Below are 20,053 nucleotides of genomic sequence, written 5' to 3'. Positions count from 1 at the left end.
GAGTTGTACGAGACGAAGAGGGTCACGCATTGCTACTAATGGCCATGACCTTGTACTTGATTTTCAAGGTGATTCGGAGGGTAAAGAGATTTTTTTTTCAAATGGGAACCCTAATATTTGATTCAAGACTTGAAAAGAGCGACAAATTTCAGTATAAAATGATACATTATTCGAGATTTCCAGAAGGCTTTCGACACCGTTCAATACAAATAATTTCTAATCAAATAGCGTGCCTATGGAGTATCGTCTCAGGTGTGTGACTGGATTCGTGATTTCATATAAGGAAGGTCACAGTTCGTAGTAATTGACGGAAAGTCATCGCATAAAACAGAAGTGATATTTGTTTTTCTTCAAGGAAGTTTTATAGGCCCTGTGCTGCTCCTAATCTATGTGAAAGATTCTGGAGGCAATCTGAGCATCCCTCCCAGAAAGATTGTAGATAATGCTGTCATTTATTGTCTAGTGAAGTCATCAGAAGATCAAAACCAATTGCAAAATAATTTAGACAAGATATCTGTATGGTGCGAAAAGTGGCAGTTAACTCAAAATAATGAAATACGTGAGGCCATTCACATGAGTACTGAAAGTACTCCGTTAAATTTCAGTTACATAATAAATCATACCAAATGTGAAAGCTGTTAGTTCAACCAAATACTTAGGGATTACAACTGCGAATAACTTAAACTGAAACGATCTAATGTAGAGAAAGTGAAACAGAGACTGTGTTTTATTGCCACAATGCTTACAAGGTGCAACACCAACACATCTGCTAAAGAGACTGCCTACGCTGCGCTTGCTCATTCTCTTCTGGAATACTGCCGAGCGGTGTGGGATCATCACCAGATAGGACAGACGGAGGTCATGGAAAAAGTTCGAAGAAGGGCAGATAGTTTTGTATTATCGCGAGACAGGGGAGAGGATTTAACGGATATTATACTCGAGTTAGGTGGCTATAATTAAAACAAAGACTTTTTAGTGGCCGCGAGCTCTTTTGACAAAATTTCATTCTCCGAGGTTCTCTTGCAAATACGAAGATACTATGTTGGTGCTACACATAATAGCACATAACGTTCTTGTTGCCATTCAGCAAACTCAATTCCTTTTATAGGTTTGCCGCAGCGTACAACGAAATTCAACACTGCAAATCAGTCATTTCCGCTCATCCACTGCCCAGTGGCGTCACTCTTTACACTATCACAGACGACGCTTAGCACTGACCACAGGAAAGTGTTTCTTATGTGGAACTGATCGACCAATGTGCCCCATTCTTCCTAAATTCTCTGTGCACAGTCATTGTGCTAGCTTGGCTGCTGGTAGCACTTCGTAACTCATTTGTGATTTTTTCCGCTGGTTTCATGCGATTATCTGTAGAGGCACAATCAGCAATGGTCGACGGTCTCTATCCGTCAGTACAAGAGGTATGCGTGGTCTTGCTATAGCTGTGATTATTCCTTCGCGTTTCCATTTCACAGTCAAATCACCAACAGTCGACTTGCGTAGCCTTAGAAGGGCTGCACGTCCCAAGTGGATTTCTTACGGTCGGTTAACCTCCAACGAGTAGTCCACGTTCAAAGTCGCTGAGTTCTCTTGACAGAACCAATGTGCTGTTGCCTCTGCTCTACTGCTAACATACACCGAAGAGGCATAGAAACTGGTACAACTGCCCCCGCGAGCACCCTGGAAATGGAAATAATCCTATGGTGTCAGTGGCCGGGAGTTCCCAGGCGGGAAGTTCGGGCGCCAAGTGCAACTCTTATCGAGTGCGACGCCACATTGGGCGGCTTGCGCGTCGACAATAGGGATGAAATGATGATGACGACATCACAACACCCAGTCCCTGAGGGGAGAAAATTTCCCACCCTAGCCGGGAATCGAACCCGCCTTCGTGCGTCTCATGCCAATGGCGAGCATTCTGAAATGCCGCAACACGACGTGACATGGGCTCGCCTAATATCTGAAGCTGTGCTGGAAGGAACTGAAATCATGAATCCTGCAGGGCTGTCCATAAATCCGTAACAGTACGAGGGGGTGGAGGGCTCTCCTGAACAGCACGTTGCAAGGCATCATAGATATGCTCAATAATGTTCATGTCTTGGGAGTCCGGTGGCCAGCGGAAGTGTTTAAACTCAGAAGAGTATTCCTGGAGACACTCATAACAATTCTGGACCAGTAGGGTGTTGCGTTGTCCTGTTGGAATTGCCCAAGTCCCCCGGAATGCACAATTGACATGAATGGATGCAGGTGATCATACAGGATGCTTACGTACGTGTCACCTGTCAGAGTCGTATCTAGAAGTTTCAGGGGTCCCATATCAATCCAACTGTACACGCCCCACACAATTACAGAGCTCCACCAGCTTCAACAGTCCCCTGCTGACATGCAGGGTTCATGGATTCATGAGGTTGCCTCCGTACCTGTACATGTCCATCCGCTCGATACAATTTGAAACGAGATTCGTCCGACCAGGCAACATGTTTCCAGTCATCAACAGTTCAATGTCGGTGTTGACGGAGGCGTAAAGCTTTGTATCGTGCAATCATCAAGGATACACTAGTGGGACTTCGGCTCCGAAAGCCCACAACGATGATGTTTCGCTGAACGGTAGAACTTCTGTCGCGTTGAACGGTTCTCTTCCGTTGTCGTTGGTATCGTTCTTGCAGGATCTTTTCCGGTCGTAGCGATGTCAGAGATTTGATGTTTTTCCGAATTTCTGATATTCACGGTACACACGTGAAATGGTCGTATGGGAAAATCCGCACTTCATCGCTACATCGGATATGCTGTGTCCCATCGCTCGTGCGCCGACTATAACACCACGTTCAAACTCATTAACTCTTGATAACGTGCCACTGTAGGAGCAGTAACCGATCTAACAACTACTCCAAACACTTGTCGTCTTATGTAGGCGTTGCCGACCGTGGCGCCGTAGTCTGCCTGTTTACTTATCTCTGTATTTGAATACGCATGCCTATACCAATTTCTTTGGCGCTTCAGTGTAATCGTCCCTGCCTCTTTTTGGGTGCGAGTCCGGCTCTCGTCACATCTATTTCTGAGCTTCACATCACTTAGGGGTGTTGGATACTTTTGATGTGATAGTGTAGGTGGTAGGTCAAATAGCGAACGCTGAGTGTAGTCACTGATGACAAGCAGTGCACGAACCATCATGGCCAACACTATTCGGAGGTAGCTCACAGAACAGGGCATACAGCTGCGTACTGACTTCTCCTGTCTCGCAGACTGAGGCTCACGACAGCTATCCTGGGACACTCCTAAGTGACTAGTCATATTGTTCTCTCACGTGTGTAGTGATGATAAACTACGAACTGCGAAATCTTCCTTCATATCTGTCTTCGTTGACACTGTGTGGCGTTCCGTCACGACCGGTTTCACCCGTGCCAAACGTTCGTTGAAGATATTGTCGCTCAAGGCCGTAAGGAGTGCGGCGTGACTGGCCAATGTCGGCGCAATCTGCTTCGCTGACGTGTGATAGGCTGTCGCGTAGGAGGGGTATGCGTAGGACATAATTCTTTCCGTGCAATGTGGGACTCAACAGTAAGTCCCGCTGTTTTGTACAACGTTTCAATAACAAATTTGAAGCCGGCCGTAGTGGCCGGGCGGTTTTAGGCGCTTCAGTCTGGAACCGCGCGACCGCTACGGTCGCAGGTTCGAATCCTGCCTCGGGCTTGGATGTGTGTGATGTCCTTAGGTTAGTTAGGTTTAAGTAGTTCTTAGTTCTAGGGGACTCATGACCTCAGATGTTAAGCCCCATAGTGCTCAGAGCCATTTGAACAAATTTGAAGACAACCTTTTCCATGCGTAACCGAAAACACTTGCCTTCATATACACTCTTTTAATTTTTAATTGTCTCATAGTCTTGAAAAAAATCAGAGTTTATCAGCGGAATGTTTGTGAAAGTCTGCCTGAAGAAGAGCAAAGGAGGTATCCAGTAGTGCTGAGAATATACTGAAGCTATCTTAAAGCATACATTTTGCTTTAAGAAAATCTGGTTTGAACCATTTCACGCATACTTCCTAGTAAAACGGGATGCTATGACCCCAAAATATTCTTTTTAACGATCCATATCTCAATCGGTAAAATTGGAACCCTTATAGGGTCACTTTGTCTGTCTGTCTGTCTGTCTGTCTGTAAAGTCAATGCAGCAAAAAGAAATGACCATATATGTCAGATATTTTGATACTCGCACACTCACTCATCAAAACCCATAGATGTTCTACTTCTGTACATGTCGGACCTGGTAGTCTAGTGGTAAAGCACGTGCCTGGAAATCGGGAGGTAGCTGGACTGAATTTCGGTCGGGCCACGGAGTTTCCAGTTTTCGTTTTAACCTAGCCTTCATCTCCCAACGATGCGTCTTGTCGCCAGAAACAACACATGGTTCGGATTCCACGTTAAACTCTAGGTCCCCTTTACCTGGTTGGAAAACTGTGGTAGGTTAGGCCAAGTCATTAAGCAATACGAAAGTATCATCATGATCATCAGCATATATATACAATCAAGTCTGTACAGAATCCTCAGGCCGCCAGCTCTACTCCCACGTATGTCGTTTTTATATGTTGTACGGCAACAAATTGCAAGTTTTTCATTGTAACTGCTTGTTCATTATTTACCTAGCTAGGTGACGCAATGTTAAGACTTTGGGCTCGCATTCATAAGAACAGTGGTTCAGCTTCACATTTGGCCATCTAAGATTTAGATTTTTCATGGTTTCCGTTAATCGTTTCAGGCCAGTTCCGTTGTCGAATGGTCGTTACACACTAACCTTCCTTTCTTCTATTTTATTCATTGCTAATATTCCCCGCGTACTTCAAAATGTTCTCATCACGTCTGCTGCATAGACGATAGTTTGATTTTTCATACGGAGTCTCTTATACACGGTGACCAAAACCAGTCTGAAAATTATTTTTGGAAACGTTACTGGAGTAAGTCAGCGATCAAAATAATTAATTTCACACATCCTGAAAAGCGCGTAAGGTGTTGCAGGGTAGGTTGCGCTGAGAAATAATTTCAACAGAAAAAAATCGATACGTTGCACCGTTTCCGACGTTTCCGAATTAATTAGCACTGAACTTAGTCAATCAGGCCGTTGCGCACGTAAATTCCAGAGGCCTGCCAGATACTATTAGTATCACTTTTTCTCATAGCCTAGATGATAGCGCACAAGACGCTCAGCCTTTGGTTTGGGCTTGATACTTGCGACCATCCAATAACCAGTCTTTGTATCGCTCTCTTTTTTGGCTTTAGGAAACCAAATGAAGAACACCTTCGACGAGCCGGCCGGAGTGGGCGAGCGGTTCTAAAAAAAATGGTTCAAATGGCTCTGAGCGCTATGGGACTTAACACCTGCGGTCATCAGTCCCCTAGAACTTAGAACTACTTAAACCTAACTAACCTAAGAGCATCACACACATCCATGCCCGAGGCAGGATTCGGACCTGCGACCGAGCGGTTCTAGGTGCTGCAATCTGGAACCGCGCGACTGCTACAGTCGCAGGTTCTAATCCTGCCTCGGGCATGGATGTGTGTGATGTCCTTAGATCAGTTAGGTTTAAGTAGTTCTAAGTTCTAGGGGACTGACGGCATCAGAAGTTAAGTCCCATAGTGCTCAGAGACATTTGAACCATTTGAACCTTCGACGACGTCGTCTCAGGTAGGTCGCTTGTAATTGCGCGCGCAAGGGCCTGATTGGCTAACTTTGATGCTGACTAACTCGGGAACAGATCAACGTATTGAATTTTTTCTTAACAATTACTTCTGAGCACAGCCTACCCTGCAACACCCTTACTAGTTTTTCAGACTGTTTCTGACCACACTGTATGCAGAAGCTACCCCGCATATTCAGCTACAGGCATCTGATACAGACATTACACTTCGCCGTACACGTTAATGAAATTATCAGCCCAAGGAGAGGATAAACAAACATTACAGAACATAGAGACATGAGGTCATTAACGCCCATATTAGATGCAGATGAGTAACTCAATGGGCCCACTTGTTTTCCAAGTGGAATTAAGGAAGGAAGATGACCAACTCGCTCGGTAAATGCAATTAAAACTAATGGTAGAGTCCCACAGCAGATTTAATTCTTATATACATACTTGGAGTGACACCATTATAACAACCAACTAAAGGCAGAGATTAGACTGGTTGGAAGTGACTCAGTAATGATTTAGTGTCTGGAACTAAGTTGTTTATAGTGTACTTGTATTCATGCTTAAAGAATCAAGCGTCCTCATGTGTATCGGAACGTATCTGCTGTACGCTGTCGACCATGCATTCACAACCAGGTAATATTTCCTGACAGCTTCCATTCAGAGAGTGTTCATTCCAGGAATATGGAAACACCGCGAGAAACGCATGCTTGAACATAAATTCAGATGCTAGTCAAGCCTGCAGGTTGTGTGTTGAATTTGACAATGAACGGCTCCTGTGCAACGTCCTCAATACATGGCAAAGTGTCAGTTATGGTCATAACAGTGTTTTGTGTAGCTGTGAGTCATTATGTTGGAGTTAAATGAATTCGAATATGGGCAAACGTTGGTGTTCGTTTCCGTAACCAAGTAGCCGAAGTGTTTGGTGTTTCAAGAGGCACCGTATCGAAAATTTACTCTGTATGCATGGAAAGCGGAAAAACATCATCCAAGACACAACGCAGACTAAAGACTATGTTGAGAGATCGTCACAGGCGGTATTCCGATGATGATTTTGGCGGCCATATCGTGGTAATCCATGGTCCCATAGTTATTGTGCCACGTTGCATTACTGCCAAGGATTTTGTGACTATTTTTGTTCCCCACTGTGATGCTGTGTTCCAAGACGATACGGCCCCTGCTCACACAAGCTCGCATCATCCCGACTGATTTTGTGAGCACAAGGATGAAGTGTTGCATCTTACCTTGTCACCAGTCCCAGACCGCAATATTATTGAGCCTTTGTGGTTTACTTTGAGGAAACGGGTGCGTGATCACTATCCACTTCCATTCGGTTCCTGAATTTATCACTATTTTGCAGGAAGAATGGTCTGAGATTTCTTAGAAAACCATACAAGACCTGCATTTGTCCATTCCGAGACGGGTGGAAGCTTTTCTGAATACCAAATGTTTTCCTACGCCGTATAGGAATGGTAATGTGTTGTTTTTTACGTCTTTCCATATTTTTGCCCACCCCTTATATATATTATTCTGTTTTTCCCATATTTTTGTCCACGCTCTGTATATATTACTTCCTCCCACATACACCTCTCTCTCGTTAAATCGACTTGGTTTATATTTCACTACAAATCAGAAACTGCTGGGCCGGGTATGATTATGTCCGGACCCCTTCACTCTCTCCCCTGCCCTCTCCCCCTCCCATCACAACATCCCACCACTTCCCCTAGTTTCCCAGCTCTCCTCCCCCTATACCCACTACCCCCTCTACCGCATTCTACCCCCACCCCAATCTATCCACCACCACTCCCCCTCTAATTTACCCCTCATTTTCTCTGAAAAATCCAGTATTTACTCAAATGATTCCATCAGACTTCGCGGCTGTAAAATGACAGAAACGTACGTTTTCATCACAAATCTAATCTCACACAATTCCTTTTATAAAATGTCTTCCTTCAAAATCAACTAATACACCTAAAATTAGCTCAAATTTGTTGCAACGGAGAAAAGTAAGCTTATGACTTCTTCATACGACAATTTCGGTGTTCTGTATCCTGTGTGTAAAATCTATGGTGTAAATTGGCGCCTGCCGAAGTGGCCGAGCGGTTCTAGGCGCTACAGTCTGGAACTGCGCGACCGCTACGGACGCAGGTTCGAATCCTGCCTCGGGCATGGATGTGTGTGATGTCCTTAGGTTAGGTATGTTTAAGTAGTTCTAGGTTCTAGGGGACTGATGACCATAGAAGTTAAGTCCCATAGTGCTCAGAGCCATTTGAACCAGTTTTGTAAATTGGCCAAAGTAAGCAGGAGGGCGCAACTGGGCGTGGGAAAAGCGCCAGTGTTTGTATTCACAAGCATGCTCGTTTGGTAAAGAATTCTCTCTTGTGCTGTCATAAAAGATGAACGTGCCGTAAGTATTAGATTAGCAAGTCACTCTCATGTTTTAAAACGAAGCTGCATGAGATGCTTCAGAATAATTAAACAGAATGGGCAGATGAAGAGAACATCATATGGTCTCCTGGCTGCTAGGTGCTGCAGACACCCCATCCGTGTCTCGATACACCACTCGCCCACCCTGAGCATAGATGGGCCTCATCGGTTAAAATCCTCATGATAACAGCCAGCAGCCCTAAATGGAGCCCTAAAAGAAAGATCAAAATTGAACAAAATGTGTAATAGATATTTAGACAGAAAAGTAGAGGATGGACCCTCATCACGCCACGAACAGGATACGATCGTGCTGTGAATTATATGAGAACTGCAATAACAATGTGTGACGTCATCAAGAAAATAAGTCGTCTGGTACAGAGCGAGTCTCTTGGCGACAATACTGGATGTTTGAGTGCCAGATGATATTTTTAAAGCATTAATCCAAATGAGGTCACTAGAACCGAGTGCCAGATGATACTTTTAAATCATTAATCCAAATGAGGTCACTAGGACCGAAAGACTACTTTTGATTGGACGAGGATTGAGCAGAAAAGCACCAGTGACCGAGTCCTAGAAACCATCCTGAGTGATTTAGGGAAACCACGGAAAACCCACACATAGACGACTGCACGTGGATTTGAACCCTGTTTCTACCGAAAATAAGCGTATGAACCACTGCGTCAACTCGAGCGGCACGTAAAATGGATTGGCCGTGTATGTTCAGCTGTGTAAAGCTTGCGGCAACATTGGGTTGTCTCGGTAATAGTTTAAAGCCTTTGCAAGCACCTACTGAACATGCCTACAGAGACGTTTAACTCATTTTTGGACGGCCATTCTTATAACCACATCCCGTTATTCCAATTACAGTTTTTCGTAATTTTACTAAATCATAGCAGGCGAATGCGAGTTGATTGGTTAAACAAGTACCGCCAGTTTCTCTGCAGCATCCACTTTCAATTAAAGCAGAAGATACGTCAAACGCCAAACTTCCTTTTGAATGCAATCTCTGTGGAGTCTGACATTGCCTCCGATTGACATAGCAAGCGTAGTCCATGAATTACCATGGACCTGTTTACTGTCAGACTGAACCAACAGTAGAGATTGTGAGAGATGGAAACCGGCAGATTTTGTAGGGGTGCACAAATTCGCAGGGGTTACATATTGGTAAGAGGAAACACCACGGAAGGGCTTAACCAAATCATCTTTCTGATAAGTATAAGAAACTGATGGGGACTGCCTAAATCTGAAGTGTACCGTACGATGGAACAAAGATGTAACATCAGAGTTTAGAAAATAGTCGACCACACAGTCACTAGACACCGATTACCAACAAGGAGTGGATGAGAACAGGAAAATAAATGGTTTGGACTTTTTAAAGAACTTTCTTGTCATGCTCCTGAAATGTTTTAAGGAAAACACGTAAAAACTGAACCTCGGTGGCCAAGGAGGGACTTTAACCGCTTTCCTCTCCAATGTGGTTCTACTGCCTTAAGGAAGTACTCCTCTTTGAAATTTCAAAATATAATTTTTTTGGTTAAGAAGTCCTCTGAGATATCTACTTTATTGTAGTGTTCATCCCAAGTCCTCCAAGAACACTGTTATCGAGCTATAAGTCGGTGTGTCATAAGATATCTCCGAAAATTATTCACAGTGGGGGAAAAAAAGGCGACATCGCGGCTAATATCGCCTAACAGGTATTACGGAAATTATGAAAGTTCGGATCCTCCCTTTGGCCATCCAGCCTCTTAGAACTTCTACACAAAAACGGACGAAAAGCTTATCGATCGAGCAGAGCAGCGGATGACAGAAGTTGCCAAAGAGGCCCGCAGACCATTATAGCCACGAATAAGACGGAAGAGGACCTCCTTTTGGGTCTATAAGGATTGATGTATGGTCCAGGGATCGGTGACTGGAAGTATTTTTAATTTACCAGCAAAAAAAATGTGAACCAAAATTTTAAACGAGTTATTCTCAGAACGGTATTTTTCAAAATAGCGAGAAACATAACTTGAAAACGATTTTGATTTGAATTTGATACCGATATATTAAGCTGAATTCTCTACAAACACACGTAGCCGTTTTGCGATATCTTTAAAAGTCTGTGTTCAGTGCACGCTTTTGTTTCGATTTTTTGGGCCAAGAAAATTATATTTTGTTCAACACACCACCATTTTTGTTAGAACTTAATATTGTTCAGTTATCCTATGTGTACTGATAGAAAATGTATTGAAAATGACGTATACAAAATTATTTTGTTACAGGTTCAGCAGGACGGCTTCGGGAATACCCGCCGACGACCAATGTTCCTGCGGCAAAGGGTCCTTCCACCTGGTGCAGCGGTTACAGGGAGCGTCCGAATAGAAAACAATAATGATTTTTCAAAGGCAAAAGTGTAAGTAATAAATCTGTCATCGGATATAGCATTAATTTTTATTTAACTTAAAAAACCAATAAAATCAGCTATTTTTCACGCGTTCAGAGAAACCCCCGCCCCCTCCCCCAAACCATTGTGCCACCTAACTCAGTGCACACACACCAACCAATCAAGAGACATCTTTGTCAGATATTGTCACTGCAGATGAAGAGCAGGCGGCCGGCCGGGGTGGCCGAGCGATTCTAGGCACTACAGTCTGGAACCGCGCGGTTGCAGGTTCGAATCCTGCCTCGGGCATGGATGTGTGTGATGTCCTTAGGTTAGTTAGGTTTAAGTAGTTCTAGGGGACTGATGACCTTAGAAGTTGTCCCATAGTGCTCAGAGCCATTTTGAAGAGCAGGCGTCTCTAACAGAAGCATCCATCTAAGCTTGATACAACTTGGTTGTTGTTGTCGTTGTTTTATGTTACACTACGGGTACAGGTATGAAATTCGAAAGTGGCACCAGCTAGAGGAAATCCTCATGGTAGTCAGACACGAACCCAGTTAGGTCGACTAAGACAGCATGGGTCGCACGCTGCTATCAAAATGGTTCAAATGGCTCTGAGCACTATGGGACTTAACTACTCTGGTTATCAGTCCCCTAGAACTTAGAACTACTTAAACCTAACTAACCTAAGGACATCACACACAGCCATGCCCGAGGCAGGATTCGAAACTGCGACCGTAGCAGTCGCGCGGTTCCTGACTGCGCGCCTGGAACCGCTAGACCACCGCGGCCGGCACGCTGCTATCGGCGACGCTTGCGGAAGGCAACACAACACTCTATCAGGTGGATCAGTCAGCGTGCAGCCACCTAGAAGAAAATTGCAGAGCTTAGGCAGTCTATATTTACTTGAATGTACTTCACCATATGTGTGCCTGTCATAACAGTTCCAGTGGCTGTGTCGCTACTCAGAAGCCACTGACCACAAGAATGGATGTGCTACGTCGCTCTTGGTGGTGCAATCAACGCCCTCATCCTCTGTGGACAGACTTGATAGATACAAATACGACCGACATAGATGAGTGTGTTGAAACTACAGTGAATTGCAGTGGAGATAGTGTGAAGCCTGTGTTTTATATGGTTTAAACTCAGAATATTAATTTTGGTCGACAGCAGAATCATCGTAAGTGCTTATGAAAACATTTTAGGCAGTATCATGCTTTCCGCACTAGTACAATAGTTTGCATCCAAACCTGTTCTACATCAACAGATCAAGTATCCCGTACTGAAAACAAAACAAAAGCTACATCTTGGTACAAATAAAATAAGGTGGAGTTATCAACTGAAAGCCCCGGTCTGGAGTCAAATGAACATCTTTTGTGGAGACTCTGGAGCCGTGGCTGTATTCCACATCAGTTCACCAAAAAAACCAGCAACAGCTATTCACAATGTTTCAAGAACGAGCGAGATGAAGCCTGCATGTGGTGCATCAAAATTGCGAGGAATATAAACTCCAAGTATGTGACACGGCAACACACTGACGGTAACGGAAAGTGTTGCACCATCGACACCTTCACCGACTGTTACCGAATTGATCTTCCAGTTTTGCCTCTGTGATGTGTTCATCAAAATTTCATTCTTGTGCGAGCTCATTTCTTCTATTTCCAATTCATAAAATAACCTTTCCTACCGATAAGGAATGGTGTGAATACTTGATGGCTATTGATTGTGCCTTACGTTCCTGGAACCTTTCAGGTGGAGATGGCAACACACAATGCTTAGAGGAGTGCACGTGCAGCTTAGTACCAGCTTTCGGACTGGTCGAATAATTGGCCTGAGGAAGATGTGAGCATCATACCGACACGCGAAAAGACTGATAATGACTTTATCTCAAATCTGGGCAGAGGTTGTAGACAGTGTCACCACGGAGCGTTGAGAACACATCACTAAATGCTGGGTTCAGATCACGAATTGTGTCAGTTATCTTTGACGTCGTACCACAGACGGCAGAGACTTGCATAGTGTAGAGCAAGAATCAGCTGAAACAATGAGTGACTGTGGCCTTTAGCAATTAGTCTTGCTTTTATTTGTGGTGGCCAGATCGACGCAACATTTCTGTAGACGACCTGTTAAAAGATTAAGGGCCCTAATACACGCGTGCGCAGCCTACACACATTCCGAACTACTTTACTTATCGATTAATCCGCCATAGTGACAAAAGACGAACTTTCGCGGGGTGGTTGGCACGACAACGGTATACGTGGCACAATTTCTTAAGTGAAGAGGTGGTGTGGGCCGGAAAAAGTGGTGGTGGGGGACAGGTAAGGTGGTGGTCATACCCAGGCAACAGCCCGGCAAGAAAGTTGGTCGGTCGGTTGGCCAAAGTGCTTACACACGTTCAGTTTGTCGTTCGGTCGGCAGGTCGGTTTTGTGTGTGTGTGTGTGTGTGTGTGTGTGTGTGTGTGAGCAGGGTCCTTTGCAGGAAGTACTGATTCTCATGACTCATATCTGTCCAATTCCTTGAATCACGGTAAACCTGTCTTCATACCCTTCATGTCCGCCCCGATAGCTGAGTGGTCAGCGTAACGCATTGCCGTCCTACGGCCCCAGGTTCGATTCCCGGATGGGTCCGAGATTTTCTCCGCTCAGGGACTAGGTGTTGTGTTGTCTTCATCATCATTCCATCCCATTCGGCGCGTAGGTCGCCCACTGTGGCGTCGAATGTAATAAGATCTGCACGAAGGCGGCTGGAACTGCCCCGCAAGGGGCCTCCCGGCCAATGACGCCAAACGCACATTTCCATTTCCATACCCTTCATGAGTGAGGTACAAAATCGCATATTCCAGCAGTAAAATGCATTGCCCCACACTGCTGTTCACACCACAAACGCCTTGAGAAATACACGCCCCCTTGACTGCCTGCACAGTAACCAAATCTGTCACCCACAGATATGTATGGAATGCGATCTGGAAATACACTTTTATACCAGCCTCTAGCCGATACACTATACGAATTCAGCCAGTATGTGTTTCGGGCATGGCAAGAAAAAGCTGAAGATGAAGGAAGGAGTCTGTGTTCTTACATGCCTCAATGAAAATACAAGTGTATTCGTGCTCGTGTGAGTCATATCTTATACTGATGTTGATGGACATTCCGACTGGAATGAAGATTTAATCATTCAACACCCGCAATGTGATGAACATATACACGAAGTCTGTTAATTGGCGCTTCGTGGTGCAATATTTTCCAGGTCCATCAATGTACAGGGTGTTTCACAATGTTTTGCCGATTTCAAATATGAATAACGTGCGCTAAAAGCAAGATACAGCGACCGGGTCGCAATCTATTAGTAGTACGGAGTGTCATGTTTTATCCCATATACAAGTTAGTAATCATGTCATATTGGTCGAAGCACCATCATGAGTTCGCGGTGGAGTGCTATTTTCGCTACAACAGATCTGTCGTGCGCGTGCAACGTGTCTCTCGTAAGCATTTCAAGATTCAGTCACTATATCCAATTTCTGCTCGCGGACAATATTAAATTCTGTAAGAAACTTCGAGAAACTACCAGTGCATCGAATCGAAAGTCAAACGGCCCTCGGAAAACCATCCGTACTCCGGAGAACATTGAACGTTTGCGTGGCAGTTTATCGGCAAGCACTCGTCGTTCGTTACGAAAACTTGGTTCCAACGAGATGGCGCGACATGTCACATATCCAACAAGACCTTGCAAGTTCTCCGTGAAGCGTTTGATAACCGCATGATTTACAAATCCGCTTCTGTCCAATGGCCGCCTCGGTTGCCTGATATAACCGCTCCAGACTTTTACCTATGGGATGATTTGAAGGCGAGAGTGTACTCCGACAGGCCGAGAAACTTGCAACAGTTAAAAGATCGAATTCACGATTAAATTTCCAGAGTTCCTCCAGTAGTTACGAAAGATGTGTTCAGAAACGCCTCGAATATTGTGTAGCCGCAAATGGTCGCCGTTTGTCCGATGTAGTATTTCGTTAGTGGGTTTGAATAAATGTATTTTGTGTAAAGTGTTCAGCTCTGTTTCGTGGTTAGTTTGTGTGTTATTCAAATCGGAAGTCGTCAAAACATTGTGAAACACCCTATAGTAGAAAAAGGTTCAAAAAATGGCTCTGAGCACTATGGGACTTAACTGCTGTGGTCATCAGTCCCCTAGAACTTAGAACTACTTAAACCTAACTAACCTAAGGACATCACACACATCCATGCCCGAGGCAGGATTCGAACCTGCGACCGTAGTGGTCACGCGGTTCCAGACTGAAGCGCCTAGAACCGCACGACCATTCAGTCCGGCAGTAGAAAAAGGTTTATATGCTATTAACTATGTGGATTACATGGTTGGCACCACCAATAGTCTTATGACAGTGAACTGTATAGATACAGAAACTATGAATCTACTACAGTCATACTATGTTACAAACACTTGTGCACCCCATCAGAGATACAATTGCACTTATGGTAAATTTATCGTTTTGAAATATCAGTTGTGACAGAAACTAAGAAAGCAACAGTGGCGTCAAAAGAGGCTATATTGGTGACCAAAGGTCAATGCTTACGAATGCGTGTATTTAGTTGTTCGTGCACCTTTGAGAATTTGGTAGCACAGAGGAAGTATGAAGTACTCTTTCCTACGCGCTTCACAGAGTAGATACAAAATTGGTTACTAAGACTTGACTCGGGCACCAAGTGAAGAAATTGACACCTCCCCCGTGCGTTTTGTTATCGTTTGAAAGACGACAGTAAAGACAGCGTCTCAGAAAGTGAAGTATGATATTTAAACGCCTGTAAAGTAACCACGTTTAATATTATTTCTCCACGAATTCACTGACATTCATTGAGGCCTATTGAGAGTTTACGCAGCCTACATTGTAGGTATCAGTGCAGTAAGAAGTTGTCTGATGCGCTTCCAAAAAGACACACAACACATCTGACATTCAGGGCGGTCATGCATGTCACGTATTTCACGGAACGAAGACTGTCCCCCTGCACATCCACGCAGCCGATAAATTACAACTGACGAACTGCGTGTGAAGCTCTGTGCTGTGTACCATGCCTACCTCTCAGTCTGATTGGACTTTTTCAGACTTCGGTTCATTAAGGCAGAGGAAAAATGGATAGCGAAAGCAGTTTTTTAGTAGCGACAACGTCGAAGCAGTTGTGGAATGAGAGATGTTTACGTGCTGTTGGAGACCATTTTCAGTGTGAGCACTTTTGCTTCGTTAGAGAGAATTTATAACGAAATACTCAGAAGAAGCAGTTACAAAGCTAAATTATTGTGCTGCCAGAGAGCAGGTCTGATACTTTGTATTTGCTTCAGTTATAGTGATAAAAACATTGGCTTTAGAAAAAAGTCATAGGAAAATCATGAGCATTATTAAGAAATAAGTAAATTTCGCACGTAAATGTATTTTATCGTAATTAATACGATACTATCAAACTATGGACGTCTATACACACAATATATAGATCAAATACCATACTTTATTTATTAACTTATTTAACAGAAAAAGAACAGCGTAGTATTTCGTTTATACGTAAATGACTCTGAGCACTATGGGACTTAACTTCTGTGGTCATCAGTCCCATAGAACTTAGAACTACTTAAACCTAACTAACCTAAGGACATATCAACCATCCATGCCCGAGGCAGGAGTCGAACCTGCGACCGTAGCAATCGCGCGGTTCCAGACTGTAGCGCTTAGAACCGCTCGGCCACCCCGGCCGGCCGTGCATACGTAAGGGAAGGAAGTCAGCGCACACCGCACTGAGGAGAACGTAGAGAGAAACAGGACTGCAGTTCTCAAATCAAATTTATGAAGCCCTACGAAGAGATGAATACATCATTTACGAAGTGCTACAGGTTGTCACCAAACGAGGTGGTGCAATGATTAAGACACTCACCTCATATTAGGTCAAGACAAATGTTTGAAAAGACCAACGCCAGTTTCCTTCCCCAATCAGAACTTTTGCTCCTTCTGTGATGACCTTGTCGTTTAGGAGGTGTTAACTTCGAATCCTCCTTCCTCAGTATCCTGTAGGAACGTGGTTCAAAAGAATGTGAAGTCTGGATATTTTCGTAAACAAATCCATGGCTTATTTCCTCCTCATTCGTAACTAGTGCTCAGGGTGACCGGTCAGAACAGTACATTTGTGTGTGTAGGGGGTTGGGGGGGGGGCTAGAGGGGAGGGAAAGGGGGGAGATTGGGGGGAGAGAGTGGGAAGGGGGAGGGGGAGGGGGAGGGGGAGGGGGAGGGGGAGGAGAGTGAGAGAGAGAGAGAGAGAGAGAGAGAGAGAGAGAGAGAGAGAGAACATTTGTACGATGAGATTATGCGTGGTTCTAGGAATCACAAGCGACATACCTCATTCCAAGCGGTCACGGCTTGATATTCACCAAGCGAGTGAATGAACACACGTGCACCGGTCGTCACAAGAGCCATTTTATCAAGGGTCCGCATAAAATGGCAATATTTCTAAGCCGTTAAGGAGTGAGGTGGTGCATAGATTGATATACCAATCTCGTATTCGGGAGGAATGCCGTTCATATTCCAGGGATATTCAGATTAAGGCTTTCCATCGTTTTTTTTAAAATCATTTTAAGCCATGGTGATGGAGTTCCTATCAATAAGCCACAACCAGTGGGGAGGACAAAGGGCCTAGAAGCCCCATATGACAGAAGAGCATTCCGAATGTATTAACAACGTATCATACTAAAATTTAAAGTATTTTTCTTGCTAGTTTTCCTCGCATCAGTCACGCCAAAATATCACTCTTATATAATACTAAAACATTCACTCATTTGAGAATGGAACAACAACATAACTGGCTAGCCCCCAGCTGTTGCGAAACAAAAACAGCTCGAGGTAAGCGCTACGCATCTGCATAACAACTAAGCGTATTGCCGGTCGACTAAACACGTATCTACTTACAGAGATGCTTTGCGAACGAATATACGTAAACAGTAATACTAGTTTAAAAATTCTACCACAGTAATGACACAGATAAATGCAACAAACTACATCCGTTACATGTAAGACGAAAGGACCCGTTTTCCGTAATAACATAGTCATTAGGCAATGCCGCTGCGTTAAAATCAGAGGACAAATAGGTCATGGATCCGTGATTCACATATGAAGATCATGTCTACTGAATGAAAACTAGTCCGTACCATATCTTATTAATTAACAATATTGTACGTAAGCGTCGAGGAAAGAGTTCTTAAAAAAGTATATTCTAAAGATAAAGCAAGTTACCAGGGAAAATCAAAGCAAAAATAACAAGGAAATAGGAGATGCTCACAAACACACACACACACACACACACACACACACACACACACACACACACACACACAGAGAGAGAGAGAGAGAGAGAGAGAGAGAGAGACAGAGAGAGACGTAGCCATGCAAGTGTAGTGTTTAACACGAGTTAAGGGGAGCGTTTCTTCAGTAGGTGACCTCTAGACTTAGAGGACATTACGTAATCAACTACAGACGTAGCCGTAGCAGCATTAAGATGAGAGTGTTAGGGCACGGTTTACCTGGGGCGGAGACAACTTGTCGGTCATGCTGCTGCTGTGACAGACCCACTGACAATGGCCGTTCGAACTGCTCGGCGGAAGCAGTGCCAACTGCCAAGCATGAAGGATATTCTTAGAGAGCGCTCGCCTGCGTTCATCCCGAGTTCGTCTCCGTAGACCAAGGAGAGCGACGCTTCTCCAAGCTCGTCGGTGGCTCTAAACAGTGACGATCACGCTAAAGGTTTGCTTTTCACTTCAGTTTCGTTCTGTGCTTTCAAACGTCGTGAAAAATTTTCGTAGGTAGACGTTAACATTTTCTTTAGACAGATTGACTATTACCTTTTTTCCTTGTGACATTGCGAACTTAGTAGATATTTGCGTTTTGTAGCAATCAGCGAGCCAACTCAGTCACTAGCTGTTGATAAGAAAATTGTACAACATGAAAATGTATCATCTTCCACCATGCGAGTTCATATTTCCCTTCCTTATAGACAACTCATATGAAAAATTCGCATAAAGTGCGAAAAAGCTGCGTACAGCGTGAGGAGCAATTAAGACAGTTACGTTTGTGTAAATACTGCATAGTAGGTGCCCGTTCATGTGAAGTCGTATAGTATGTCGAACGAAATAGATTAAAACGAGAAGTTCGTCAATAAACTTGACATGCCTGTATAAAGTGCATGACAGAGTACTTCCCGTAAGACCACGTATTAAAGTTACCAATCGTTTCATTCGTATAAGGCGTGCGGGAAGGATTACTGCTTTAATGCCGCTGCAATTACTCTAATCCTTTCGTGGTCTCTACGGGAACGACAATTATGGCTCTGTAGTACACTCTTAGATTGCTCAGTTATAGTCCAGTTAACGAAGGAGAATTAGGGGAAAAATCGAGCAGTCGGACATTTTTGTGCAGTACAAGGAGGGTGTGTCCTGAACAACATACTGAAAGTCCTGACCGGTGGGGTGTGAGCATTCGTGTGGGGATGGGTTTAAAGGTCGCTTTTTATGATTTTGTCGAATAACTCTCAACCACAGGCTCTACCGAAAATGTTTCGCAGTACAAAATTAAACTACAGTAAATACCCTACAAGAAAAGGTCGCATTTAGTGTTTCTCTAGGACTAATAGTTTTCGCGTTCAGAGGATGGGAAAGTCGCAAAGTATTAAAAAAATTATTCTAACAACATAAAATTAATGTTTATTTTTAAATGAAATGGGTTAAAAACAGATATTAAATTACGAGGGTTGACTGAGAAGTAACGCCTCCACCTTCGTAACTCTTCAACAGTTGGCAGCATTGGTATGCGGCAAATACTGGCTTGTTCCATAGCCTCTCCTCTACAGCTCCAGTTGGCGGGAAGCCTTAGCACTGAACGGTTGTGTTGTTACAGTATAAAGTGTGGAACTCTGCACAGACGGTCGGGCAGTGCGATTTAAGCAACATGCGGTCATTGCATTCTTGACAGCAGAAGGTATCATCCCAAAGGAGATTCACCAGAGAATGAAAGCAGTTTATGGTAATTGTGTTGATGTGAGTACTGTGGGTCGTTGGGCGAGTAAGTTTGAAGATGTTGAGGCGGGAACATCTGACCTACGTGACAAACAAAGAGTTGGACGTCCTGTGACAGCAACCACCGAGTTTCACAAGCAAAATGTTGACATATTGATTTAGGACGATCGTCGTATCGCTCAGTGAGAAACTGCAAGCACAATCGGCATCTCATAAGAACGTGTGAGTCGCATTATTGCTTTGCTTGGCTATCAGAAGATCTGTGCACGGTGTGTACCCCGGATGCTGACTCCAGAAATTAAAGCGCACAGGTTTAAAATTTGCCAGGAACTCCTCTCGCGTTACGAGAATGAAGGTGACGTCTTTCTCCATTCAATTGTGACAAGAGACGAAACGGGGACATCGTTATGCTTCTGATGAGGACGTTGAGAGAGCTGTGAGACTGTGGTTGCCGAAGCAGAGTGTCGACTTCTTCTGTGACGGCTTAAGAAAACTTGTTCATCATTGGCAGAAATGTATCCAATTGGCTGGTGATTATGT

At 44.1% G+C, this 20,053-nt stretch overlaps 1 protein-coding gene across 4 annotated transcripts in view; it reads right to left on the bottom strand.

The window, feature by feature from the left end:
* Positions 1 to 20,053, bottom strand: part of LOC126299185 (UTP--glucose-1-phosphate uridylyltransferase-like) — a 299,153-nt gene that overhangs the window by 149,367 nt on the left and 129,733 nt on the right. Inside the window, exon 1 of one of the 4 annotated variants that reach the window (XM_049990959.1) lies at positions 18,026 to 18,111. The exons of the other annotated variants lie outside the window; for them this stretch is intronic. Within the exon in view, the coding sequence (XP_049846916.1) occupies positions 18,026 to 18,052 (27 nt within the window). The 5' untranslated portion in view covers positions 18,053 to 18,111. Of the gene's footprint in view, positions 1 to 18,025; positions 18,112 to 20,053 lie in introns of those variants that run through there. 4 annotated transcript variants of the gene reach the window in all.

The sequence above is a fragment of the Schistocerca gregaria genome, chromosome X (assembly GCF_023897955.1).
Source record: "Schistocerca gregaria isolate iqSchGreg1 chromosome X, iqSchGreg1.2, whole genome shotgun sequence".
NCBI classification, from domain to species: Eukaryota; Metazoa; Arthropoda; class Insecta; order Orthoptera; family Acrididae; genus Schistocerca; species Schistocerca gregaria.
This window is presented reverse-complemented; position numbering and strand designations above follow the sequence as displayed.